Source organism: Mollisia scopiformis (genome assembly GCF_001500285.1).
Source record: "Mollisia scopiformis unplaced genomic scaffold LY89scaffold_5, whole genome shotgun sequence".
Lineage (NCBI taxonomy): Eukaryota > Fungi > Ascomycota > Leotiomycetes > Helotiales > Mollisiaceae > Mollisia > Mollisia scopiformis.
Window position 1 is genome coordinate 173,101 of NW_017263585.1, and position 26,666 is coordinate 199,766.

The 26,666-nt window shown below is 48.8% G+C and overlaps 10 protein-coding genes across 10 annotated transcripts; 4 read left to right on the forward strand and 6 right to left on the reverse strand.

The window, feature by feature from the left end:
* Nucleotides 1-241: 241 nt before the first annotated feature.
* Nucleotides 242-2,694, reverse strand: LY89DRAFT_578132 (spindle pole body interacting protein; the record flags this gene model as incomplete). Its single annotated transcript, XM_018208929.1, has 3 exons — nt 242-682; nt 729-1,970; nt 2,017-2,694. 3 exons carry the CDS (start codon nt 2,692-2,694, stop codon nt 242-244), a joined length of 2,361 nt encoding a protein of 786 aa, XP_018075273.1.
* A 604-nt stretch (nt 2,695-3,298) lies between these two features.
* On the forward strand, nt 3,299-4,608 carry LY89DRAFT_638613 (EF-hand). The gene is made up of 3 exons (XM_018211588.1): nt 3,299-3,461; nt 3,522-3,966; nt 4,017-4,608. Exons 2-3 carry the CDS (start codon nt 3,525-3,527, stop codon nt 4,427-4,429), a joined length of 855 nt encoding a protein of 284 aa, XP_018075274.1. The 5' UTR covers nt 3,299-3,461; nt 3,522-3,524; the 3' UTR covers nt 4,430-4,608.
* An 81-nt stretch (nt 4,609-4,689) lies between these two features.
* On the reverse strand, nt 4,690-6,935 carry LY89DRAFT_681557 (uncharacterized protein). The gene is made up of 7 exons (XM_018214321.1): nt 6,871-6,935; nt 6,501-6,819; nt 6,375-6,449; nt 6,254-6,315; nt 6,024-6,205; nt 5,369-5,973; nt 4,690-5,316 (listed from the first exon to the last, which is right to left on the reverse strand). Exons 2-7 carry the CDS (start codon nt 6,585-6,587, stop codon nt 4,840-4,842), a joined length of 1,488 nt encoding a protein of 495 aa, XP_018075275.1. The 5' UTR covers nt 6,588-6,819; nt 6,871-6,935; the 3' UTR covers nt 4,690-4,839.
* A 423-nt stretch (nt 6,936-7,358) lies between these two features.
* LY89DRAFT_681558 (uncharacterized protein) lies at nt 7,359-10,113 on the reverse strand. Its single transcript, XM_018214322.1, has 2 exons — nt 9,363-10,113; nt 7,359-9,314 (listed from the first exon to the last, which is right to left on the reverse strand). The coding sequence occupies exons 1-2, from the start codon at nt 9,671-9,673 to the stop codon at nt 7,544-7,546; spliced, it is 2,082 nt and encodes a 693-aa protein (XP_018075276.1). The 5' UTR covers nt 9,674-10,113; the 3' UTR covers nt 7,359-7,543.
* A 112-nt stretch (nt 10,114-10,225) lies between these two features.
* Nucleotides 10,226-12,132, forward strand: LY89DRAFT_778568 (uncharacterized protein). The gene is made up of 4 exons (XM_018222220.1): nt 10,226-10,289; nt 10,339-10,869; nt 10,917-11,199; nt 11,247-12,132. The coding sequence occupies exons 1-4, from the start codon at nt 10,247-10,249 to the stop codon at nt 11,857-11,859; spliced, it is 1,470 nt and encodes a 489-aa protein (XP_018075277.1). The 5' UTR covers nt 10,226-10,246; the 3' UTR covers nt 11,860-12,132.
* A 69-nt stretch (nt 12,133-12,201) lies between these two features.
* On the reverse strand, nt 12,202-13,050 carry LY89DRAFT_729740 (uncharacterized protein; the record flags this gene model as incomplete). The annotated part of the gene is made up of 1 exon (XM_018219405.1): nt 12,202-13,050. The coding sequence occupies one exon, from the start codon at nt 13,048-13,050 to the stop codon at nt 12,202-12,204; it is 849 nt and encodes a 282-aa protein (XP_018075278.1).
* Nucleotides 13,051-13,645: 595 nt separating this feature from the next.
* LY89DRAFT_694607 (uncharacterized protein) lies at nt 13,646-15,991 on the reverse strand (the record flags this gene model as incomplete). Its single annotated transcript, XM_018216715.1, has 2 exons — nt 13,646-14,970; nt 15,487-15,991. 2 exons carry the CDS (start codon nt 15,989-15,991, stop codon nt 13,646-13,648), a joined length of 1,830 nt encoding a protein of 609 aa, XP_018075279.1.
* Nucleotides 15,992-16,545: 554 nt separating this feature from the next.
* Nucleotides 16,546-17,889, forward strand: LY89DRAFT_665402 (uncharacterized protein; the record flags this gene model as incomplete). The annotated part of the gene is made up of 3 exons (XM_018212840.1): nt 16,546-17,368; nt 17,409-17,580; nt 17,634-17,889. The coding sequence occupies 3 exons, from the start codon at nt 16,546-16,548 to the stop codon at nt 17,887-17,889; spliced, it is 1,251 nt and encodes a 416-aa protein (XP_018075280.1).
* Nucleotides 17,890-22,102: 4,213 nt separating this feature from the next.
* On the reverse strand, nt 22,103-23,088 carry LY89DRAFT_778571 (uncharacterized protein; the record flags this gene model as incomplete). The annotated part of the gene is made up of 2 exons (XM_018222221.1): nt 22,103-22,388; nt 22,435-23,088. 2 exons carry the CDS (start codon nt 23,086-23,088, stop codon nt 22,218-22,220), a joined length of 825 nt encoding a protein of 274 aa, XP_018075281.1. The 3' UTR covers nt 22,103-22,217.
* Nucleotides 23,089-23,262: 174 nt separating this feature from the next.
* On the forward strand, nt 23,263-25,892 carry LY89DRAFT_419606 (uncharacterized protein). Its single transcript, XM_018207397.1, has 7 exons — nt 23,263-23,694; nt 23,744-23,848; nt 23,900-24,008; nt 24,173-24,196; nt 24,245-24,820; nt 24,869-25,654; nt 25,725-25,892. Exons 1-7 carry the CDS (start codon nt 23,668-23,670, stop codon nt 25,787-25,789), a joined length of 1,692 nt encoding a protein of 563 aa, XP_018075282.1. The 5' UTR covers nt 23,263-23,667; the 3' UTR covers nt 25,790-25,892.
* The last annotated feature ends 774 nt before the right edge of the window (nt 25,893-26,666 follow it).

The window sequence follows — 26,666 nt, forward strand, 5'->3', positions numbered from 1 at the left end:
CTTGCAGTGAACTATAGCTCATGATCATAGAAGCGGTACGGCATCAAAACAAAAGTTATAAAGCGCAATACACTTTGAACATACGTAAAGCTCAATCGCAGAACAGCACACCAAGCTCCTTATGCCCGTGAATATGCCAAGTCCCAATAGGCTTGAGGGGTATCTTAATAAATGCCTTGTTGCGCAGCAACTCCAATATCGTCGTGGCCTCATCATTCATTACTTCTGTTGTCCTGGCCGCTCAGCTTATCCTCTTCTCGACCATCATCGCTTGACCGTTTCCGTTGACGAAACCGTCCTTTGCGCCCATCTTGCTTCGCATCTCCGTTTCAGCTTCTCTTCGTATTCGATGAAAGGCGAGCTTCTCGAAGCGACTCATGGCTTTCCACCAATGTCTTCCTGCTTCGTGCTCACTGATTCTCTCTAATAGATCTACTGTTTTCAATCTGACGTCTTTATCTTTGTGAAACAGTCCCAGGGCGACGTAGAAAAGTCCAGCATGAGATTCAGGTGCTACAGTTAGAAGCTGACAGATTTCGTCGTACGAATGTGTGTACTTTGACAAAGCTATGTAGATCTCTCGACTGGCAGTCGGGCTCAACTTGGTCATTCGAAGACGATCATGTAAATGATGAAGATCAAGAGACTTCAATGGTCGGAAGGTATATAGCTGGGCAAGATCCTAGTACATATGAGCGTTGTCTTGAAATCGGAGGAAAACTATTTACCTGTTTGAAACTGAAGTAGCTTCGAGTATTTCTCCAGCCCTCGATCCGGTGCACGCCACCAGCCAATTCTTTGAGCTTGGCTTGCTCATCGGCCCACACGTAACCATGACCAGAGACACTTTCATTTCCGGGTTCAGCCTCTTCTACGCCAATATACAGGGCACTGGCTCCGTACACACTTTCCTCGAAAGCTGCAGCTACACGAGTAAACTTCTCAACCCAGTCGCGCCATTTCGCGCGAATGACGCCTTCTCCGTGTCTAGCAGCAACACTGCGAAGCACGTCTGTCATGAATGCTGCATCCCCTGTCGGATCTTGAGCTGCATTTGCCGTAGACGCTCCGTTAACCATACTTGCGAAGGCAGGATTCTGGGCAGAAAAGTTCACCAAACCTTCTGTAAAGGGGGCTTGTTCGATCCGATTGCTGATCTTCATGCGACCAGTAGGCAAGTCACATAGGAGATCCCACCACTCAGGATGATTCTCAAAGGTTGGGTTCGTTACACCAGCGATGAAACCAGGTACTTTCAGCAGGTCGTCGATCTTGCTGAGATCTGTGTAAGGGAATGCATGTCGTGTGAAGCCTCTCAAAACTCCACCCGAAGCCAGCGCACAAGCAGCGAGAACTGCTTCAGCTACTTCTCCCGAGGGGCGGTTATGTCCCAGAAATATGACGCGTTTTTGGGTCAACATAGCATTGGCGAGAACTATGATGGGGTGCGTAAAAGCGCCACTCGTAGTGAGATGTGGGTGCAACGCAAATGGCTGAGGTGACTTTGCATGAGGCTCGCCGAATGTTTGAATTAGTTTAATAAGGGAGAAGTCGCCGACAGTTTCTGGCGAAACTGCCACAGGGACTTTGATCGGTATAGGAATGCCATTGTACATGACTTTTGTTTCGAATTCATGTGTATCTCGTGGGACCGAGTATTGAGAATGCGCTACGACATGGGCTTTTGTCCCATTTCGAGTCAGATCCATACGCCTTTCAGGACTCTCTGACAGAACCGCTACATCTTCTGGCGCTTCTCCTCTATCCTCTGCCATGCGCATCTGAATCATCTGCTCGAATTTCTCTACGAAGAGATCTTTATTGTCGCTTGCTTGTAAGAGAATCCTTTCCAGAAGACTAAGTCTCGGCATTAGGGATAGATCCATAGTGTTAACAGCCTCGTATAGCGACGCCAGCGTTGCAGGATGAGGGGATTTGAAGTATTCTTCCAAAGCTAATAGTAGCAAGGGCTGTCTTGTCGTTAGCTATATCTACAATGATATGTTGGGGACTTACCTTATAAATATGTAAGAATGGATGCCTTGTGCATATTGCCATGGCTTTTACTACTGCACCTCTTTTGGCAGTTTTATCTTGCTTCGTATTCACCAAATTGAGAACATAGATCAACGGTGGACCCTCCCCGCCCTCCGGTTCACTTTCGTCGGAGTCTTCAGCTGATTCTTCATCCTCTTCAGCTTCATCGGCAGATTCAACATCCGCAGGGTCCAAGAGACCGGCAGCTCGATCTTTCTTCCTTTGTCGTCTTCTTCGTCTCTCTTCCCTCGCTTCTGCCTCCTCTTCCTCTTGGCTCGTGTCCTTGTGCAAAAAGAAAATTGTCCAATCCTGATTTCGGACATGCGCCTGATCTGGCAACATCAACTCTGCCAGCATATGCTCGTCGCCTGTAATTGCAACAGGATATTGATGTTCCATAATAGGACCTTTGTCGATATCGAACGACGCAACCAGGATGTACTCCACATGGTTCTCAGTGTTCCCGCGAGGGTATTGTGACCGCAACTTTCTAGTAGGATGAGCATCTGGATTATATCTTCGAGGCGCGGATAAAGATGAATGCTGCGACGACACACCGCTTGATGGAGTCTTCGAATTCGAGCTCGGATCTGAAGTGCGATCGGTATCTATCATGGGAGGATTGGGTGACCTCGAAGGTCTCGAATGCCGAGACATTACTGAGGGAGATCTCGAGGATGGAAATGAAGACAGGGACGTTCTGCGATGGGCAGCGACACTGCCATTGGAACTTCGAGTTGCTGTCGTCGTATCGGTCGTTCCTGCTGTCCCGCGGGTGGTGGGACGTTGAACCTGCATCGCTATACCTCTGCCTGGGTTATAATATACCGGTAATAGACCCGGATAGATGTAAGGGGAGGCCATCTTCCCCTACACTAGGACCCTCTCGGGAAAAGCACAGTGTCTGCGACGTGCTCCACTCAAACAAGGTTCAGACAGCGCCTGCAGGCATGAGGAGTCAGTGAAGAGGCCGTGCGAGCGCCGCGAGCACTGCACCTTGTCGTCGCAAGGAACGCGATGCGATAGAAAGCCCACGAGATACTTCTTGTGGCATGTAGGAGAGATGGTCATGAACACATGTTGGAATATTCAATTATTTGTGAAACATATGTGTAGACAGCATTCAAGTGACTTGGCCGTGGTACCTGTTACCCCTGAGTAAATCAAATCGATACTGTCCAATGAGCGGCCATTATTCGAAGCCCCACATTGAGATTTAAGCTTTAAAGCCTGGTATAGCAGTTTGTTTACATCTCGATAATCATCATTGACAGTTGCTTCAACTCCTCAGAACATTTCATACATTGAACTCTCAAAACCCTTCTTTGGTGATTTAAATCAAAGCATTTCATCTGATAACTTCTATCTCATCTTGTCCACAATTTAGACTCAAGTATCACGCCAAACCAAGAGGAAGAGTTGTCGTAAGTGTCTCCATCGCGATTTCCTAAACAAAACAACCCCAATTACTAACACAAACTCAGGTAATGGCGACCTCGTACAAACCTTCTCCTCTTTCCTATGGCTCTCCGAGAGCATCTCCTTTCCGCCGTCCAGAAAGTCCAGCATCGCCTTCACCACTTCGACATTCGACGCCTGTCGCATCACCTCCCAAAATGGCTGCTCCCATAACAACAACCACGCCGTCGAGACTAAATCGGGCTTCGACACCACAAGCAGATGGAGATTCATGGACACCACGAGGTCTTACATCAGTTCAGAGAGAAATAGAGACGTCACCAACCAAGGGCGCGAGTAGTCCTGGGTTCGGAGGCATGCTCACCTCGAGGACTACGACTGATAGTAATGCGCTTTCGAAATTACAACCCGCTCAAATTAGAGAATTGAGGGAAGGCTTTTCGGTGTTGGATAGAGATAGTGACGGGCAAGTTGGCCGTGAGGATGTTGCAGATATGCTGACCCAGTTGGGTGAGTTATTTCTCAAGGTGTCAAACCTGTCATGCTAAATTAAACTCTAGGTCTTCCAGCCAACACCTCAGATGTTACCGCTTTCTTCCCGCTTTCATCCTCACAGACCGTCACCCTACCTACATTCCTTAATTCTTTGGCTGGTCTTCTAGCTTCCTTAAGCCCATCATCGGAGCTTCTTTCTGCTTTCTCGGCTTTCGATGAAGACGATTCTGGACAAGTCGACCTTGCGGAGTTACGAGATGCTTTACTTCATACCGCACCCGAGCCAGGTGATAAAGCTCTGACTGAAAGAGAGGTGGATAAAGTCATGAATGGTTTCACAGGCAGAAGAGCTTTTGGAAAACATACTGGAGGCGGGATGGGCAAGAGGGGAGAAGTGTTCAAGTACCAGGAATTTGTCGCGAATGTTGCTGGAGGTGCGAGTGTAGATGGCAAGGATGGAAGAGAGAGTGACGAATAATGACTTGAGGATATAATGTGTACGGAGGTAGGACTATGAACATACACCCACATTGTCAGGTATAGGAGTTGGGTTCCAAGTAGAGACATTCGTGAAAGAACAGGAATTGAATACCGCAACTCTTGATAGTGTTATCACACTACCTGGGAAATTCTGCCCACTTATATGTTATTGCGAACGTTTTAGTCTCCAGATTTGAAAAGAGGTCAATCGTAGTCTTAACACTCGAGACCTTCCGCTTTAACTGTTGTTGATGTTGCGTATCGCTGCTTGCAATTATCTCGTTTCTAAGACCAACCATTTAACGTCTATTATGGCTATATACTTTGTATGTACTTTTAGATCATAAGCTCATAATCATCAATCATCTCTCATCATGCAGAAACTCATAACATCACGACCATCTCCCCTTACTCTTTCTTCAAGTTCTGAAACTTAACCACCTCGGCACTCTTCGGCGAGTCCCACGAGCTCGCCTTATCCCAAGTACTAGCTTTAGTCATTGTTCTTTTTCTCATCATCGCCATGATGTCCTTCTCCATGACCTCGCTCCCCTTCTCTAGATCGTCATCTTCTCTATCGTACTTCGCTTCCCTCCTCTTCTCCCACACGTACCAAATGGCCGTGATTATAACAGTGATAGGCAAGGTCACGGCCCAATATATCCAGAACTTGCTGGAAACGACAGTGCCGCCGTCATTTTGGAAATTAAAGAACGACATAGAGAAGACCGAGGCCAAGTAGGCGCCAGGCAAGAAGACGGCGCCGAGGAGGGAGATGATCTTCATGGCGGCAGAGTCGCGTTTACTGGCGTGGGCGAGTTTGCGTTGTTCGCCGGCCATTTTGAAGTTCAATTTGCTTTCTTTTTGAGCGATGATGTTATACAGCTGAAATGTTCATCAGTTTGAAACTGCTAATTCGAGATGAGAGATTTCTTACCGCACTTCTCTGGATATCCAATCTTTGCAAAGTCGTATAAGCATACGAATCGATGCCCTGCAGCTTTACACGATAAAAGTCTAGCCGTGCAAGCATACTAGCATGGAGTTGCCGCATCGGTACATCTTTCCGACTTTCAGGCAATTTCTTGTAGAACGTATCCATGGTCTTCTCGACATGAGCGAGCATTTGCAGATATGCTTTTGGTCTCTTCCACAGAACTTGAGAATGGCACTCCACCAGATCTCTATTGATGGCATCCAGATCCACGACTCCGTCCTTACTAACATATCCCTCTTTTTCCTCGATCTCGTTGCGCATGCTGACGGCATGTTCGAGTCTTCGAAGCCAATCTCGTGCTTCTCTTTGCTTGATATCTACCTGGAAGCTCACGTCGTGTGAGAAGATAATGATGGGGAGCAGCATAGGATGGCTGACTTGGAATGCACATGCTTTGAGATGCTTGATGCATTCGACAATGTCGGAACTTGGAGTGCCTTTAGCGAAGCCGGTGGTGGTGCCGTTATTCACATCATGGGAGAGCATGAGTTCCCATCCCCTAGTCTTGCCCTTTTTCCGGACATCGCTCTTGCGGTACACAATCTCTTGGCGGATGTCAGACTATCTCCGATGGTTAGGAGGAAGACGTGCTTACGAAGATGGGGATTCGTCTCATCCTGATCCCAAGCTGCCCAAAAGAAAGGACCAACGACACTGGTACCTTCGATGGCTCTGTAAGGCAAGTTCCAAGTTACAATCATGGACTTGTAGGCCTCTTTCTTCAAACTAATAACATGTGGCGTGAAAGTTTCGGCATGCTGAGCATTTTGCTGAAGGCTTGGCAGTGTCAGCACATGATACCCTCAATTTTCGGGATATACGTACATCAATCGAATACACGCTGTCTGGGTGATATCTGGAGGAAGCTTCAAAGGAGCAAATGCGCCCTACAGTATTTCGAATTAGTCAAAGTCTCGTCCTTATCTCGGTCTGGCGCAAGCCCCACCTTTCTTTTCAAGAAGTTGTTGAAATCCTCATCCAGAGTCAATGGATGCTCTTCAACTGAATTTCGGGAGGCATCCTGATATCAGTCAGTTTTGTTCCATCCACTCCAGGTCCGAGGGTATCTTACTGAATAGGAGATGATCTCAAGATATGTCGTTGACTCTGACACCACATTACATCGATCAACATTGGCTTTGAACATATAATCGTCCATGGCTGCGACGCATTTTCTTGTATTCTGTTTCAAATCCTCCTCTCTAAATCCTCGAGTTGAATGGGTCTAGCAGAACAAGTTTGAATAATTTAGAAGAATCATGTTTGCAGAAAGAGAAGGTCAGAATACTCGGTGTCGCATTCACTGCAGTAGCTCGGTGGCTGGCGAGACCCCCGCCAAATGTCTTCACGGAGGATGCGGCTTGGCGTTTGCTAATGCAGAACGAGGCTTGCTGTACTCGCAAGGTCAATTGATTGGTCGTCCGTACGATGCAATACATTACCGATGAAAATCTGAATCGTGCGGGTCGAGAGGAGAGACAGGAAAGGTATTGCCGACATGAGTGTCTTGCATTGTGATCGGGTGGCATTTAACGCCTTTGTGGAAATGGATTATGAAACTTCAATAGATGGAAATATTAGTGGAAGCGAGAAAGCTGTACGATCAACCTTCGGCCAAGTTGGGCTTTTGCTTACATCAGAGACGTGATACCGTAAAATTGGAATATAAGATAACATTGTCAAGAGTTTATGGGACAATATGAGTGGGTTAAGTACTAAGTATAGCCTAAAATTTAGAAGAGAAAGTAGTGGAAGAAGTAAAGACGACGTGTACTCCCTGCTACTTCGAAGAATCTGCTTTTCCCAGATACATAGTCTCTCATAAGCTCTGAAACAGTATTATCTTATATTCCAATTTTTCCGGTAGCTGCGTCAGGAAGAAGCAGGCCGCTTGGAAGTATGCGCCATGGTTGAAGGGATCAGCATCTTTCTCGAGCAGTTCGATTATTGTGACTATCACAGACATTGCGCTTCCAACAGACAGGTACCCCTAATAATAATTGAACAGTGTACCCTCAAGGATCATTATATACAAGTTAAATTGGTTTCGTAAAGATGGTATACCCAAGTCTATTGACACAAACGCCTTCTGCTATGCAATCAATTACTGGGCTCTTATAACCTGACCCTCCCATCCCGACTGCTACCACCAAACCATTTCGTAAAGTCGCCGCCACTACCGCTCGGCTCAGAATCTCCACTTCCTCCCATCCATTTGGGCCGTTTCATTCCTTCACCAGCGTTCTGCAACCACTTCGGAGTCTGCATTGTATCGAGAGTATTCTTTACCCGATGGCCGAATGCCTCGAAGAAGTTTTCGTCTTCGGGCTCTTTTGGCGCTTGCGACTGAGGTTCTGCGCTTGGCCTTGTTCTTGAAGCTTGTGCTGGACTGCTGGCTCTTTGTGCTGGAGGCACCGAGAGAGTCGGTGCCGGCCGGTTGTTTGGATTATTCGGAACGTGAAGACGTCGGTCTGTTGAACTTTGATCAAGTCTACCAAGAGAAGAATGGCCCTGTAATTCTCGCTCTATAAGGTCTCTGCCTTCTCGCCACGATCCAGTGCCGTAACCAGACTCGTTCTCTTCCTCGTCATCATCGATGACTCCACCGAAACCTGTGCAGTTTGCGACCTTTCCATAAAGATTGAAAATGGCAGCACAAACAGGCACCAAGATAAAGCAAGGAAACAGCCAGTCAAACCACGCTCCCACATCGGTAAGGTTGATCAGCTTCCCCAGAAAGTCGTAGAATACTGTATTGATGTAGATATCCTGAGATAGGAATGTCAAGAAGTTGAAAGACAATGGTACTGACAGCTTCGCTACTTGCATAGCATACCACATAGCACTCTCTCCATGGGTATTTCGTCTTACCAACGCTCGTCCCCGCCACACTTTCACAACTGTTAGCGAAGTCAAAGCTGCAGCACACATATATAATATCCAACAGCTGGCAATAACTTGTCCGGCAAATCCGATTTGACCGCGCTCGCTTGTGGGATGGTGCACAATAGTCAGTGCGATGATTGAGAACAAAGGGTTGATTGACTTTGTGACCTCGGACCACACAATACAAAATGATGCCAAAGATAAGAAGCAACCAAGGAATATTCTCAGGTATGGTAGAAACCAGTACCTGTAGAGATACCTTGTATAGGGAGTGAAGAGCGTGACACGCTCCATAAAGGGAGCGTTTGGCGATGCTTGGCCAATTTCGATGCGCTTCGATGCGGCAGAATCAAGAATTGCTTGGACGTTAGTTGCTTCTTGTAGTAGGTGATCCCATTCATCGAGGTATCTTGCACGGCTGTGTCGAGCTCTTGTGAGTCTCCGGCTCAGGTCAGCCAGGTACCGTTCTGTGATAACATGTGGAACATTGACTTCAGGAACAGACATGCGTCGTGTGAGAGTCCGAGGACGTGACTCTGGGAGATGCGTTTCATCTGCGAGCTCTTCAATCCAGTCCCTAAATTGTGTTGCTGAGCCGGTTTTCCGCTTTGCCAATTCCGCAACTTGTGCTTCCAAATCGTCAAGAGTTTGGATAGCTTCTTCCATCTTGTCGTGAATTTTGACCGCATCAACTTGGATTCGTCTCAACCTTCCACTGATGCTCGCATTTCTGAACAGGCTCCTCGGAATCATGACGAGGCCATGACCCATCAAGTAGATTGCAAGGACCAAGCACCAACAGTATGCCAACGCCATGACGGTCGCTTTGAAAGACTCTGTATGTACACCATACGAGACGAAAATGTATATCATGGTAGCGATGGCTGCTGCGAATACAATCGCCTGATACTGAGCATTGGCGCGCAACGAGTAGATGAGCTTGGCCTTCGGATCGCGATATCCAGAATCGCTGAACTCTGCTAGTATAGGTAGAATGAACCTGCGAACACATCAGATGCATGCCAATAACTAGAAACATGAAACATACCAAGTCAGTCCGAAAGTTAGCCAGTACGAGATGCGCCATGATACTAGCAGTAACCGTTCAGGCAGCCAGATTCCTCTACTCCCAGCATCCTGATTTCGTGCATTCGAGGCCAAATCTATTGGCACAAGTAAGATAATACTCGCAGGTAGTCCGAGAGCAAAGAAGATTGGAACAGTCAAATACGCCGGAGTGCTGCGGAGGGGCAGGTAATATCGGAGGAGAAGCAGGACTCCAAGACTAATGACCAGAAGAGATATTAGGGCGAATATCTCCGACCCTATCGGCGAAGAAGCAGCTGTTATTTCCATCATCGTGGAAGTGTTGTGGTGTGTAAGTCCATGGGAGTTGTTGTTTCGGAATGGTGGAAAGTGAATCGCAAGGTTTCGCTGGATGAGGATGACGCTGCTGAGGCATGACATAAGCAGCCACGTGAGTACATGGGAATGAACTTTCGAGTACTGTACCTAGGTAGGTACTGAGATCGAAACAACTACGTAGAAGCCGTAAATAAAATCAAGCACTGAATATTAAAACGGCTTTGACGTGTAATGTTGCATCTGTCTTACTATAGGGAGTTTAATTTTGTGTACAGCAGTTGTACAGTCCACAGCATAATCGCTCTGATTGAACGACTACTTAAACACTGTCAAAAGCAAATGGATGTCTGAAACGTATCTTTCAGAAGGTTCAACTGGCCGTCTGATTTGGTACATCTGAAAGTCATATAAAGTCGCTAACCTGTTTCGGTTAGTTTGGTTCAAGATGATAAACAGTCCTGCAGAGCCTTGCCATGTTTTGTAAAACAAACAACCACCGCCGCGGCCCGACCCTTGTTCCGCAAGTCACGATTTTCTGACCAAACACGGCAAACATTTGAGGTCACGATGGAAGCCTTGAACCTTGAAAGCGCTCGAGTTGACAATGGGCGTAAGTAAACAACTCAACTTCGAAGTCGAGGAGGCTAATCAATCACCAGAAGATGAGCCTGGAGACAGTGGCAACCTCGCAATAAATTTCCTTCATGAATTGGTAACCTACAATCCTGAAGAGCCTGGAAAGAGCGCTCGACTTGAGCGTCTCGTTCAACAGCTCACCGATGCCACATCAGCAGCAAACCACAATGAGCCTCAATCAATCCAATCAAGCGCTTCATCCTCCGTGAACCACAATCATGTACCGAATACTGTTCCGACCTTGGAGTATTCTCCAGCCTTATTCCCGTTGGATTTGGAGTCTTCAAACATTTGGAGATCATCCCCATCAGGCCAGCCTTTGTTCAAAAGAACGTTCGTTCCGGAGCCTGATGCTACTGAGCCTATTACGGCGGCGCATCAATCAAAGCGCCCACGCGTCGATGGGGGCAAGGTAGCTGGTGTTGATAAGCCGAACATGAGAAAAACATATGTTCCACAGGAGAGCGACTATGGCGCGGCTTATTCCTCGTCTGATGAAGTAGCTCCTGGTAGCCTGAGCGCCAACAGTCCTGTACCTTCGAGACGCAGAAGCAGTAAGTTATAGTGTACCCCAATTGAATCTTACTGATATTTGGCCTAGGACTACTCATGAAGGAGATCTATAAAGAATTAGAAGTAACTCCCCATGAATATCTTGAGCTGCAGAATGCCGCCAAGGATTACATGCTCGACCCGCAGCACCCAGACAGGCTCGAATGTGTGGGAAGTAAAGTTAGGAAGCCAGGACTCACTAAGATGAAGCTGCATCAATGCACACTGGCTTTCCTGCGTGACGAAGGCTGGGGCGATTATTTTTGGGGAAGCGAGGCTCCTGGTGCAAGTCTACCTGATCGAAAGTTGATATGGCCAGAGAAGAGTAACCGGTAAGTTCAATATACTCTGGCAATGTGATCAATGCTTATTTTCCCAGGATCATTTCCGCGATTGGGCCTCTTCTGCGACGGGTGATTAGCAATCAGAGGCAAAAGCAATATGGAAAAGCACAACGCCAGAAGAAAGTTACCGCGGCTACTCAAGTTTCAGGCGATGAGGTACCTTCCAAATCTGCAAAATCGACTCCACAACTGGGATATCAACATGCTGGAACTACAACTGCTTCAAACGCCCCCATCGACCTAGACCCAGCGCTATCCAATGAAGTGAGTCCGGCATCTCAACCAGAAGAAGATTCAGTCGAGTCAACTGTAAACAATACTCATCATTCCACACCTCCCACTACCGAACCTTCTACGGATACGCGCTTGAAGCTACACTTGAATCTTCTTCATGGCAAAGACCATCACAAACCCAAGATCCTACTAGTTGCAGACGTTCTTCCAACATATGAGGAATTGGTTGAACACGTCCACCAGAGTCTCAATAATGGACTCCATAAGCCCTTCAAGATGATGATCCTCGGTCCTAATGGCTTGGTCGCAGTCCGAGACGACTATGCTTTCCAAAGAATCGTTCAAGAGATCTCAAAGTTGCCATGGATGGACGGAGACGTTAAATGCCTGATGCAGATGGCAGATATTTATTAGATGTTCGCCTTTGGAGGGAGGAGATCGTTCTACAGCGTGCTCTGCTATAACGGAGAGATTGAAGATGGTTAAGCTGGATGGATTGTCAGATTTGTCACTCTTTACGCTCGTTGGGCTCATATGTACAAGTACTCAAACATAAGGGGATGATTGGCACATCATCAATAGGGCCCACGCCTATATGGAAGTCTCAAAAGAGCTAGCATTTGCTGGTAATGTACCTAGGTACTGTACGTAGAAAATAGTTCTCGAAAACAGAATGTAGAGTTTAATAGCAAATGGGTATCTTCTGCTTCTATCGAGACTATGCACATAATCACAGACAAACCCCCTCAACCCACCTCATCCCTTCCTCTTCCTCAAAACCGCACAAACCAACCACCTCTTCCTCTCGGTAACATCCTCAATCCCCCTATCAGTAACCCACTCCCTCTCCCTCCCATCCGCATTCCTCTCCCAAATACCCTCAACCTCCAACCCCACCTCCTTTAACCGCTCCTCCCCATAAAACCCCCTCATCTTCTCCCTCCCCGTATGAAACCCCGCAACAACCCACGCCCTCCCGCCCTCCTCCTCCAAGAAATGACTTATACTCCCCAACAAATTCCCATGCTGCCACGGCATCCACAAACAATCCGCGACCAAAACCCTGCCAAAACCCCCCTTATTCTCCCTCGAGAACTCATCCGTCAACACACCCCATTCATGGCCTTGAACCTCTACTTGTCCCAAACTACTATGGTTCTTCGCCCTCAAATTCCGCTCCACATTCGCCCTAATATTGCCCAACACCTCTTCAGCAGGATAGTCAGAAATAACCGTCTCCCTCGCACCACTCAACGCAGCCACCATCCCCGCCAACCCGGTTCCAGCACCAAGCTCCAGCACCCGCTCCCCTTTCACACTCCACTCCCTCCCCACCTCATCTTTCCCCAGCTCTATAAATTCCGCGAGTTGTAACCCGGCATTCCAAAGGAAATGGCTGAAGAGCCGGCGATTATCTTCGCCTTGCGGGTCCGCGAGCGAGAGTGTGAGGGAGCCGAAGGTGGAGGAGAGATAGATGACGGAGGAGGTGCTGTCGCCGTGTTGATTGGTGATGTCATCAGGGAAGATGACTCCTAGGGTTGAGAAGAGGATGTCTTCCGGGTCGTTGGATTCGGGGCCTGAGACGCGGATTTTGTCAGTTAGCATGTTGTGTGCCGAGGAGTGGAGGTTTGGTGGGTTGTGTTGCGAAAAATATGGTGACGGGTGGGGGTACATTCTGTGCCCCTCTATTATGCGATATGCGAGTGGAGTGGAGTTTAGGGCGGAATCGAATCGAATCACATGGTCCTGTGCTCTTATAGTTTAGATCACTTTGGTATATGGGAGAGAGCAAGAAATGTTTGACATATCTTTAGATATTGATGATTGAAGAGGTGCCTCTCATTACTTTACTAATAACACAGCTTCTCCTCCCAGCATCGCACAAGTACGGACCCGCCGAACATTGTCAAAGAAAACACATAGCTAGCTAGGTAAAAGTCTGAGAGAGAAAGATCCGCTCAAAAGCTTTCCACAAGAACTGAATATGGCGTGATGCATACATGCTGTTGATGGTATGATGATGATAATGATGGATTGGAAAAGATGTGGAGCTTTTTATCTTTGGTATCGTCCCGTCCTTCCCTTGCGCCGAAACAAAAAACGACAAAAAAGGTTGTAGTATCCAGATGAGATATTATATAAGAAGAAAGGTATCTCGTAAACACATAAGCTCATAAATCGCAAATCGACGGAGTCGTAATCATGACTCGCTCTTAACTTCCATCAGCTTCTCCAAATCCATTCCGGTCAGATCGTCAGAGATATAAGGGCCCTTCTCCTCCTCAGTCGCATTGTGGAATGCATCTGCTCGTCGCATCGTTTGCACATCAAGGTCAGTGACGTATGCTTTCTCGTCACTGAGCTTCATGCGAACCTCGTAGTCCGTATCAAGCATCATGTCGTCTTTCCAGAGACGACGTGGTCCATCGAAGACGCAGAGAACCCGCTTCTTCATCTTCATTTGTGAAGCTGGGCACCCCCAAGATGAAGGGTAATCCTTGCGCTTCTTTCGTCCCTTGGTGTTCAAGGTCACACCGCCTTTGGAGTGTGTCAGTCCTCTGGACTTCTGAACACCGTTGGCTGGGTTGCGGTTTCCTCGTCCCTTTCGTGAAGACTTGGATCGAGGAGTGAAATCATCATCATTTTCATCTTCGAATTCCTCATCCTCATCATCCTCGTCTGCAGAGTACATGTTGGTGGTCGTGGTTGGCAAGGCGTTGTTTCGGAGGGTCTCGTGCACAGCCTGGTCTTGTTCCACTTCAGCAAGGCGCGCGGCGTTAATGGCTTCCGACGGTTCTTCTTGTTGCACAATGCGAAGAACACAGTCGTCGAGATGCTCATAGAAGTCTTGAGCGTTGCTGAAAGTGCCGGAGCAGGTGGAACATTTGCCAGTAGCGTCGGGAGCGTATCCAGAGAGCTTCTTGGCACTATTGATGTTGCCTGAAGTCTTCTTTCTGGAATTTGGTGGGGTTTGTTCAACCGCGTGGACTGAGGTCAAATGCCTCTTGAAAACGTCGGCGCGGTTGAATGATTTTTCTGCCGCAGATCCGGAGCCTGGGCAGAAGCCACACACCATGGTTCCCTTGTAATGAGTCAAGGTGTGTCGGTTCTTGTCATACTTTCTTGCGAAACCCTTGATGTGGTAGTCACACGTTTGGATCGGGCATTTTTCAGGGCGCTCATTCTGGTGAGTCAACATGTGTGCCTTTAGATCCTTGAAGACCTTTCCACAGTCGGGGTAGGTGCATCGTCCCTTCTCTTTTGACTCCTCACTGCTGAAGTTGCCATCTTGGCTACTATAAGATTGGTGAGAAGCCAGTGATGGCCGTCGGTGGGGAGGTGGGTAGGGATATGAGCTGTACAAGTATGGCGATTGGCTTCCTTGCTTCACTGGCCTCGGGCTTCTAGACATCTGTGACAATGATGGCGAACCCGGGTACTGAGGCGGAGGATACGCAGATGCTTCATTTGACTGCGTCGCTGATGTTGGGTGACCAGTGTATTGCGGATGAAGAATGGATGGGTCTGAATTAGAGTACGTTAGCCGATTGCTCTCAAAACGAAGCGGTGAAGGACGATGCAGGATTGACAGAGGAAACCGACAAGAAGATTCAAGAGGCGGTACAAAATTGCCACTCGATTGAGAAAAGAAAGGAGATTGAAAAGTTGCGTATGATGGAGAATGGTCCGATGCAAAAGAATGAGATATGGAAGAAATGGGAGATCGCATGTCTTGGGACCGTGCTGTCGGGGTGCTCGATGAGGCGTAAAAAGGCGCGCTAAATGCTAGGGATGGTCGACGCGACAAAGTAGGAGATCTCGAAAAAGCAGACACAGAAGGAGATCTGAAACAATCATCTCGGGAGTCTGTCTTGATTGCACTGACGGGCGTCACTGGCGAAGCCATTGACCTTGTGGCTGTCGGTGTGTCCACGGAAATCGGAGAAGGTGCAAAAGTAGACAAAGAAGAAAATGACTCGGACGTGGATGAGATTGAACCATGCTGATGAGATGCAGAGCTAGTAATGGTTTTACACTCACCAACAAAGCCATTGGGTTTGGCAGGATTGAACGCATCTAAAGCAAAGTCGTCCATACCTGAAGGTTGAAAGGTGTACTCGTTGCCGGGCCCGAAGTTGTCATAGTTGACAATGCTCGGGTTCAACCCGAGACCGTGAGGCGCCCACTCTGGGGGTGGGACAACGTGTCCATGGATCGAATGTGGAGAGCCCATGGCGGAGGAAGTTGCTGAAGGACCGGAAGCGGTCGAGTAGTTGGAAGGAGCTCGGAGCTCTGGCGATTCCATTGCATATTGAGGTGCCTCAGCGTACATGCCATTCGAAGTAAGTCCTGTGCTTGAAGGATATACTTCTTGTGTTCTCGGGTATGAATAGGCCTCCATGTTGAAGTTCTGGGGCGCAGAGAACGGGAAGCTTTGTGAGAACATGTTTTGAGGATCTGGGTATAGAGAAAAGTCGACCTCCTCGTTCTCGTTATGCATATGGCGGGGGAGCATGTGGTATGTAGTCTCTGCAATCGAGACCATATTGGTGGAGTAAGAGGCGTCGATGGCTGGCTGTCTTGGGTTGAAAGCCACAACCTGTCGTTTAAGTCGCATCAGCAATTGCTTCACCAAGGAACAAGAGACTTGTGCGAGAGTATATACCTGTGGTTCTAAAGGCGATCCAGTGTGATGGTTATATTTCTGAGCAAGTGTTTGGACTGGACGTTTAGGGGGGCCTCTCGACTTATAGCAGCGCGCTTGGATATGGTTCGTCCACACGGCTGGTAGCGAAGACGGGGAGGTAAACTTAGGAAGGAGTAGATGAAGATCAGATAATGATCCGAGACACGACCAAGTTTATCAGAGAGCGAGGTGCGGAGGATATATAGAAAGGCCGTCGAGGATCGAGGACGAGACCCGGTAAAGAAGTAACTTTCGGGAGGAGGAGTAAGATTATGTGCAATGCGGTCAGACAAATAGATGCTGATCGCTGCCTTGGGGAGATCAAGAGAGAGACGAGTGGGAGTGAGTTGCTTGGATATTGGTGGTAGGTGAAGAGTGTCTTTGAATTGGGGGCACCTCCAGGATTAATTATAATGGCCATGAGAGCAGCAGCAATAGTTATGAGAGTACGGATCGAGTCGACAGACCCAGCAAAAGCGCAGCAGGGACGGACCCTGGCTGTGTGGAAGTGCAGAATGGTGTGGATCTTGAATGACCCTGGTAGAGCCGGCCTTGTGCGAGGCAGGGGTAGCGGTGGAAGGGTGCGGGTACTGTGCTGTCGTCGTCCAGGATGGGACAGTCCAGTCCAGTACGGGAGGCAAGTTGGTGTCACTTTGGTGGGTTCCTCGCCAGCCACGATTTCTCCCCCAGCATGCACCGACACACTCACTTACCCATCTCCTATTATCCCACCACCCTACACCGTCGCTCGTCGACTCCGTAGTGGCCGCAGGCACCCAGACAGGCCGCCAGTGCAGCAGCAGCACCTCTCCCGCTTGGAAAATCATTTCTGGGAAAGTTTCGCTGGGATCTGCCTCGCCAGCAGACGCATGGTTAGATCAATTTCATGTCGCTCTCCTCCGTCGTGCTGCCCTTCTCTTCTCCTTCGGTCCTGGTCCCTTCTGGTCCCCATCGGGGCCCTGAGATTATTACTGGATCGAGACCTGATTGCTAGCATCCTTCGTTCTCTGTCCAGTCAACGCGCGCGCTGGCAGCCCTTTTCTCTCGTTACCCTCGCTAGTCGAGTCACTGTCACTGTCACCGAGTTCGAGTCCACCACCACTGGTTCTTGCCTGACAAGACCGACCAAGACCAACGTGGTGGTGGGTGGCCCTGTGTACCCTGACACAATACAAACAATTTTGGGTGGGACTTTGGTCCCTAGAGCGCCCTTTTTAGAAATCGACACCGAAACCAGTAAGGCCAGCGGCAGGCTTTCGCTCTGAGGAGAAACTAGATCGCCATGGAGTCGCTCCTTGGTATCCTATCCATGGTCTGATCATGCTCGCCAAAACCTGGTACATCGTGGGCCCTATCTTCCTCGAAAACTTCAACCTAACCTCAATTGTCCAGCAGCTGCGACGTGTTTATCACAGTCAAATTGTCGGGGAGGCAGCGTCTGGATCTCGGTGAGTTCGAGACCATCCCGTTGTGCCCGTTTTGCCCTTCAACAACCGCCAAGTGTTCCGAGGCACCAAATGCGGTTGCCTGAGCTATTCGGCGGCCGTCTGATCAATTATCCATGCGATACAGATCTCAGATCCGACGTGATGCCTCGGAGAGGAGACTCTGACGGTGTGCGGTCAAGTAAGCACAGAACGCGCCAACAGCACATCATCATCATACTACAGAACATCCGCGAACAGCGGGTGCAGAGGGCAGAGCATGGATGTGGGGAGACTGTGGCTGGGGCTTGTGTGATTGGTTGCGAGGCGTAATGCGACCAATCCGAGCAGCGCACCAAAATAGTATATCGAGGCTGTGCGAAATCTACACAGCCAGACATCGTCACATTTATGCATAGCTCTGCAATGACCAAAACCTGCGCATAACACTCTCCACAAGTTTCACTTCCCCCAAAGCAGGCCTTCGGGGTATGCGACACCATCGTCATAAACACACCGAGTGCGATGCCCTGGGGCAGGTATCGAAGTTGGGCAATGCCCCCTGCCGCCTCGTCGAAGGTTTCGATGACCCCTCGCGGCACGACCTATTTCGCGAGGCAGACTTGCTGATTCTCAGATGTCTCTGATGTAGTATCTTCAAGACTTACCCAACGCGGTACCCTAACTTGCCAACGTCCGCCTCCCGGCTCTTGGGCTTACCCCTTACTTGCCTACTCGAAAGCTGCCGTCAGACGTTCTCATTACCTCACGTTTGCCGTTGTGCGATGGAAGGACTGACTGAAATTCGCTCAGTGGCCAAGCAAAGCCCAAGAAGAGTGAATCGATGACCCCTTTTTCGCGGGGGTTTTGGGACATCCTGGTATATGCACTTTATCGGGAATGAAGCCTTATGATCCTTCAGCCTTATTGCCAGGAGTAAAGAGGTGATTGGTTATCAAATACATGCTGCCCGGACTCGGCGTCAGATCTTTATATGAGACTGGATCCTCCAAGATACATTGGTTGCTCGCGTCGATTCTCAAACAAAAAACCATTGCCTCAGTGAGGCACGAAATTCGGCATGGTACTGCATCGCTTGAATAATAACATGATGATCTGAGAAAGGGTTGTCGTTTAAAATTTCCAGAGATAGTCGGATCTGATTGTGGGGTCAAAGACTCAAAATGCAGCATCCCGGATTTCAATGCTAGGCAACCTACACACAGAGTTCATCTGATGACAGCTAACAAGACTCGGTGTGGCATGCAGCTGTTAAACTGTTGCCTTCATAGCATGTGCAATATTTGGCTTCTGATCGTGACCGTGATCGTAATCATTCATGACCTTGGCCGAGGAAGAATGATGCACCTCATACCGACGATTTGTGAAGGTGGTGACGCACAGCCTCATCTCATCCAACCTTGCTGCACAGATCTCTGTGTGCCCCTGGTTCCCGTGATGCCTTCTCTCCCCTAAGGCTTAGGGCCGGATTGACCGAGTGAGTAGTTTAAGCCAGTCAGACCGAGATAGGGTTAGACCAGCCAAGATCCACACAAACCCTGCCACGATGCGACATCTCACCGCTTCAAGTATGGGGACCAATGAAAGTCGTAGAAAGCTGGTAGGGCAGAGTCTTTCTCCTCTGATGACTGCATTGGTAACTCGCCGTGGAGAGTCGCGCCGACAGTTTCTATCGTGATAGTCCAACGGTTTGCCAGAGAATATACACTCATGCAGTGAGATTGCCTGCGACGCAACGTTTCCAGCAGCGAAGGCTTCCGTCAGCTTCCAGAAAATTGATGGCGTCGATGCTCTGGACGACACCGCCGATACATCAACGAGCGATGCCCTCCATCAACCCCAGGATGTCCGCTCTTCTGTAGCTCCTGTCCATTGTGGAGAGCACCTATCGCCGTGGCTAATTTGCTTTCCGACCAGGCGCTACCAGACATCAGGCCACAATTCGCGTCCGAGTATACAAACCTTGGAGTTTGGTCTGGCAGCTCGAACCGAGTGCGTTCAAACGAAGAGCACACGGTTCTCATGGCTTCTTGTCAACCCAAAGAACAAGCCACAAACCCCCTCGCGGACACCATCACCACGAAAGCCAAACTCGCTTGGCAGAAACTTGCCAATTATGCTCCAACCAGAAACGAAGAGTCCATGCCCGTGATCGGCACTTAGACTGAAAGTCCGTGCCATCTCCAAGCTTTGGGAGTCCAAAGTTTCCACCCAGATGGGAATCGACTAGCTCGAGCTCTTCGCAAGGTTGACCTGTTCAACTTAGCATATCTGCTAACCGCGTTTGCTCACCACATCCCTGCATGTGCCAGGAACTTTAAATCCACATCCGGACAGGACCCTGTTGCGGAATAGCTGGAGCCCGCACACTCGGGAATCGCGATAACAGACATTTGATTGCAAAGGAAACTCCAGCGTCCAGAGTCCAGAACTTCAGAACTTTCATACCAATTCGAAGTGTCACTGCATGACTCCAATAAGAAAGTATATCCATAGATATCATTCAACTGCTTTGAGACCCGCCGATTTGGAATCCGTACAGTTCTTGTCGATGTATCGATTCCCAGCCATGCTGGGTTCCATGCCCATGCGACACTCCGTACGCAATCTCGCACCCGTCAGAGAATGCTATTTTTGAACTGAAGATTGAGGCTCTTCGTGTCCAAGAACGGCGGTGGTCAGATTCCAGGAACATGTTCTCGTCGTAGAATCAGCCAATGAATGCGATTCTCATGCTGGCCCCTGGCAGTTGCCACCCCCAGCCAATGTCAAAGCAGCATTTAGCCTTTGTCTAAAGTAACCCCCACTGAAAGATCAGCGTTCAGGTTTCTTCACCCGCACTCCTGGGCCTTCGCTGTCGTTTGGTGCTTGTATTGCTGATCTCATTTCGCGGATGCACCAGCAAACCAGGGACATCTGGAAACCGACATGGTGGAAATGTACATGGGCGTGTGATATCTCTGCATCGTTGGGATCTGTAGCCGCCATTGCCCAATGGAAATGACCCTGCAGTATCTTCATGACTGGGAGGAGCCACGTGTGATAAACCATGACTTGCCTTCTTCGATTCTCCCTAACCTTCTTTGGACATTGGTCGCCGAATACAACTCTTTGGCATGCGGGAGGCGGTCGTCCCGTGCGTGGACTTGTCCAATCATCATGGCGTGATAGGTCGCTGGATGCTTTCCAGTCCACCCCCGCATCTCGATGTTGATTCCTGCGGACAGCAAAGGGTCCTAGACTCGATGTTATCGTCGATGTCCTTCACTCGCCAAACGGATTCGGACTTGTCGTGAGTCCAAACTCCAATATCGTCCCTGTCACTTCTTGCACTAAATCGTATGCCTTTCCCGAACCCGGAGCCATAAAGCGTCGATAACCAGGCTTGACCTCTTCTTGGGAAAGCCTGCGGGGATACAGACGCCACGTTCCAATGATCTGGTTATGGTACTGGATGGCAACATGGAGATGCGTGCTCGTACTTCGTGCGGCGGAAATGCACGCAACAGATAGCCCGTGGGATCGTACGACAGCTCGCAATTACATGTCGAAGGTTTGAGTGTTGACATTCAAAGTTCCAGAACAATGGCGGGGTTGCAGTTATTGATTCCATCGCGTCTTATACGGGTTTGAGGCGTTCTGGATCCGGTCTTCTGCCCAAAGTCAGTCGGGACAAAGTCGGGTGCATCATGAACGAAGCAGTGCCAGGGAAAAGCAGCATCCCGTCAATAGCGTCCGTAGAATAATTCAAGCATAAGACCAGGATAAAGATACAGTTTCGTGATTAATGAGTCGATCATGGGGTTGATGAAAATAGGTACTGCTGCAGGTGTAAACTTTCTTTTTGATCCGTATCTTGGGATGTCAGGGGGATGCGTTTGAAGATCGACAGACCGGCATGGTTCGGGAAGGGAAGTATTGATTTTTGCAAAGCTTGCAAAACACGAAGCCTGCAGGTTGAAAATTAAAGTGATGGAAGCGACAAGTTGATCGCGATGCATTATTGAGGTTTCGATACTCGTCATGCTCATGCATGGTTGATATTTTAGGAAACGGGACATGATGTTGTTGAGGTTCTTTCATTTTCCAGGGGGCCAATCCTTCCTTCCGTTTTGGCTTCACTCTTCGTCTTCTAAGCTCGTAAAATCGCGGGTCCAGATGCAGGAAATCTTGGTTCCAACTTCTATGCGATTATGTATGATGCCACGGAGTTTCAAATGAATTTTGTGCTACCAATTTCCAATCATCCCAGACTGCACAGGACAAGATAGGGGAACTTTTGGAGGTTGTTTTCTCTTTCGATTCAAATGCATTACTCATTCGAGGAATGGGCTCGATTGGGTGGCTTTTGATCGCGATCAGTTTCATAGAGGAATAAGAGGCGAATGATGTTCACATGTTGCATTTCTTTTTGGATGATAGCCACGTACCCTCACTCTGCGCACTTTTGTCTCGCTCTCTGGATCTCCTTGACTTCAAGCAGTTGAGATAACCTACCTACCTAGCTAGGTATGGATACGTATTGCGTGATTTAATGCCGTATGATATCATTTGACAATGTGGTCAAAATATTGAACGAGAAGGCATTCCTAAGTTACAAATAGGCACCCTCACAGTCTAAACCTTTTTGCTTTGAAACTTTATAGATCTGCTATATCGCCCTGCCACCCAAAACCAACCATACCATCCAACTTTTTCATTCCAGCGCTTTCACATATCCGTATGACGACTTCTCTCACGGCTCTAACCTCGTCAATCGAGGCCCCGCCATTCAATGCTCCTTTGAGATGTCCTTTCAATTGTGGATTTAACTATGCACCTTAGCAATGTGAGCTCGAGATTTACCAGCAGACTTACGTCCTGAGGGATCAGTGCCGCAATGAGGACGTAACTTGTCTCTGCTTGGTCGAGCAAAGTTGTATTGGACAAGATGAAACCATAGAGGAGGAGAGCTATTTGATCCAAGTCCTCTGTGCCTGAATCTTTCATCATCCTTGTGACTCTCCCTGATATCTTTCCGTAGATCTTGTCGAAAAATTGTTGGCCTCTTCGTAACACCAAACTTAGAGACAGACCACTAATATCATCACTCCTGCCCGTTACTGAAAACTTGTCAACATCACTGAGATGCTGTGGTGTCGCCTCCTTCAGAGCTACACATGCATTGATGACTTTTGGCGCACCGGCCACAGCACTAGTCTTCAGTAACGCTTCTCGCGTTCTTCGTAGGATTCTCAGCTCCTCATTAAGCTTCGCCTTGCCAACGCTGTTAGTAAAATCTCCAGCATGGACATCGTAAGCCGAAGATGATTGACTCTCTGATCCAGGAACATTCGAGCTAGTCACGTGCTCAAGTGCATGCCTGTACACAGTTGGGATTTCATCCGGGCGGTTGAGGATAGTGAGCGTCACAGCTGCGATGAGATACCATGTATTCTTTGGCAATTGAGGATGCTGGCGTAGATATCGAAGCAGTGGAGGTGTAATAAGCGGAGGGAGCTTGGAAGACATTTGCTAATAAGGGCGGGACAACTTATGCCGCTAACAAAAAGATGAAAAGAGTGGCCGACTTTACATGCTTTGCAGGAGAATATGTATAATTTTGACCAATCCTGTATCTGATGTAATCGCAAGGCTGAAGCCGAATCCTCAGGAGGTATTTTTGTGTCTCGGTCGCCGGCCAAAAAATAGCCCTCAGAAATGAACTTGGGTACCGGTACGAGTATTCCGATAGCAGCACGAAATCGCGTTTGAATGTTCCAAAACGTGCAATTACATCATCCTGTGAATTTATCTCAGGAACTTTTCTGACATAATTTTCTTCTGGCCTAAACTTCTTGGCTCTAGTTGATACTTCATTGTAGCCAGAGACAAAGAATCCTTTCAGTTTCGGCGATCGGTGTTTGATAGTGTGGCGTTGCCGACGTGGCTGAGCAGCTAGTAGATGAGGCCAGCTTGGAAGCTCCAACCAACAACCCACGCATTACAAACATTCTGCCAACTTGCGAGCGCAGGAATGGGCACATAACCTTTCACGATTACCACGGCCATCTGCCAACTGGATACCAGCAAGGAAGAAGACCAGCAAAGATGGGGAGACTCGGGTGGTACGCCGTGGTAAGCTCTCCTCTGAGCTGGACATGGACGGAACACTAACACCTTGAAGACATCTACGGCTTTGGCAGCCGGTGTAGTTGTGTCTGCCTTCAATCAAAGGGCCAACTTCTATTCAGCATGCGTTTATCTGGCCCAGAGCAATTTGTGCTTGATGGTACATCAATCGTTGTATTCACATAGGAAAGAGGTGCTAATAGCGGCGCAGATACTCATCAACCTGATCCTTTTTGTCTACGGCAGTTTTGCCTACGGCCTTCAACGGCTCTGCTATGGACCACTACGACCTATAGAAGTTGAGCAATTGAGCGAAAAGGGTAAGCATATTCCCATATTGAATCTCTATTGCTCTGTACAGGAAGTTCGGAGCTGGATTAGAAAGCAAACGACCATCGTTCATTGCAGTTCCCAAAGTGTTCCCACTTCCCAAATTTTTCATGACTTCTCAAGCTTATTACTGTGCTAATCCTTTTGGCTAAAGCTTGGTTTGCGATAACGGAAACATGTGAGTATATTCCAGCTGCTAAGCAGATACATAACTAACTCGCAGAAGGTTTAGCTATGACCATATTCCGCGAGGAGGTGGGAGCATGGTTTCTTGTGATGTTCGTTGCTCTGTTGACAGGAAAAGTTTGGGGATGGATTGGTGACGGACGAGTCGAAGTCCTGGAACAACAGCCTCCTGCGAACCCGCGCCTCTTCCATCTACGATTAACGATATCCCTGACGATGAGTGTACTGTTTGATTTGTGGTTGATGAACTACACTATCAATACAGTAATCCAGCAAGCTCGTCCAAATATGATGGTCATGTTCTTATTCGAATTCGCCATTCTTACTACATCTTCTCTTGGAACAGCGCTCAGATATTGCATATCCTTGGTTGAGGCTAAGGTGGTCAAGAAACAGACCGAGGAAAGGCTCGCAGCGCGGCGAAGAGAAGTCAGGGAGGAAAGAGCCGAACTGGTCCGACAGAGAGAGCTTGCCGCAGCCACAGCCGGTGAAGGAAGTGATGCGGCTCAGTCGACAGCACCCCTGCCTTCCGAAGATGATGTGGACGAAATGGATATCGAGGTACCGGGTTGGGAAGCGAAGGGACATTGGGTTTTGATGCTTGACCTCATCAAAGGTAAGAAGACATCACATCATAACGAATACGACATACTAATTCAGCTAGACTTTGTGAAGTTGTGCATCTACGTTTCCTTCTTTGTCATCCTCCTGATGTTCTACGGCCTACCAATCCATATCATGCGTGATCTGTTCTTGACAGCTCGATCATTCGCAAAGCGCTTGGCAGCTTTCCTACGATATCGCAGAGCCACGCATGATATGAATGCGAAATATGAAGATGCCACGGTTGAGGACATCCAGAGAGAGGATACCTGTATCATTTGCCGCGAAGAAATGCGGCCTTGGTCGGTGACCAATCCACCGAGACCTCCAACTGCCCCTGGAGCTCGTAATATAGAAGATACCCGCGAAGGTCGCGCTGCTGGGATGGTCAATGAGCGCCAGAGACCTAAGAAGCTGCCATGTGGTCATATTCTCCATCTCGGATGTCTGAAAAGCTGGCTCGAACGCCAGCAAGTATGTCCTACGTGTCGACGGCCAGTCGTGGATGGCCCACCAGGTCAACATCCTCCAGGTGCCGCGAATAACGCAAACGCAGCTGGTCAAGGTGCTCAAGCCCAGAATCCTGGCCAGCAGGATGGCCAGGGAGCTCAACCACCAGCCGGTGATGGAGCTCCCAATCGTGGGATGCGCATGCTCAATTTTGGACCTCTGAGGGTAGGTTTTGGCCAAGCCAACCTTCAAGACCTAGCACAAAATCTTGGGGGACCTCAGCCAGGTCAACAGAATGCTGCCGCTGGTGGAGGAGCTAGAATATATGGGTTAGAGCTGGGGTTCCCCAGAAGAAACCAGCCCCAGCCCCAAGCCACAGCAGGTCCTTCTCTGACAGGTGCTAATTCTTCACAGCTACAGGAGCAGCTGCAGCAGATTGAACAACAAATTGTGGCTGACATCCGAAGTCTCCAGATCACGCAACAAGAATTGCAACTGGTTCAACTCTTACAAGCCGAGCTTGCTCGACTGAGACTTGTGCAGAATGGAGGGGTAGACCCGTTGGCACCCAATTTTCAGATGCCTCCAATGCCACAACTAGGACCTCTTGCTGGCAGGCACACGATGCCATCAACGGCAAACGTCCCACCGATGCAAAGACATGGAGTCCGTCCGAATACGACCGCCATTCCCGCAGGCAGTGCTGACCTTCCGCCTGGGGTAACGATCCCAGAGGGATGGTCACTTTTGCCATTACAAAGATTAGATGGTCCCTCTGGTGTTCCTCATTCGGTAAACGGTGCTGGACCTGCAGCACAAGCAGGAATGGCCCCCACAGCCACCACTATCCAACAAACATTCCTCAGCCCTACGAGTGTGGGTGGGAGTTCTAATAATACATTGACAACACCCACGCCGACAGTAAATCCCGAAAGTCACTCGCAGGCGTCATCTGTTGATTCGTCCGACACGAACGCCATCCATACTCCGCCATCCGTGACGGCCGACCAATCTGGTGCTTCGATCCCAAATACCACGTCGCAAAGTACCACGACCTCAAGCGATGCGACGGAGTCTACAGAACACGAGGACACGAATATACTACCGAACTGGGGTGCATCTCAATTATTCCCCCGATCGAGCCAGGAACCACCATCTACGTCCGAAAGTACTGCACCGCCTCGATCAAGCAGCGTAAAGGATACATCGACGAGTGCCGGTCCCTCCACATCAACCGAAGAGTCTACCCCAGCGCCAAGCAACGATAAGGAAGAGGAGCGTCGCAAGGAAAAGGGGAAAGCCAAGGCTGTGACAATTGAAGACACGGTAGACGAGGCTGACGGGGCATAAGCTACTAGGAGTCATTAAACCACACTTGTATTTTTCTCGTTTTCACATGCATACTAGGC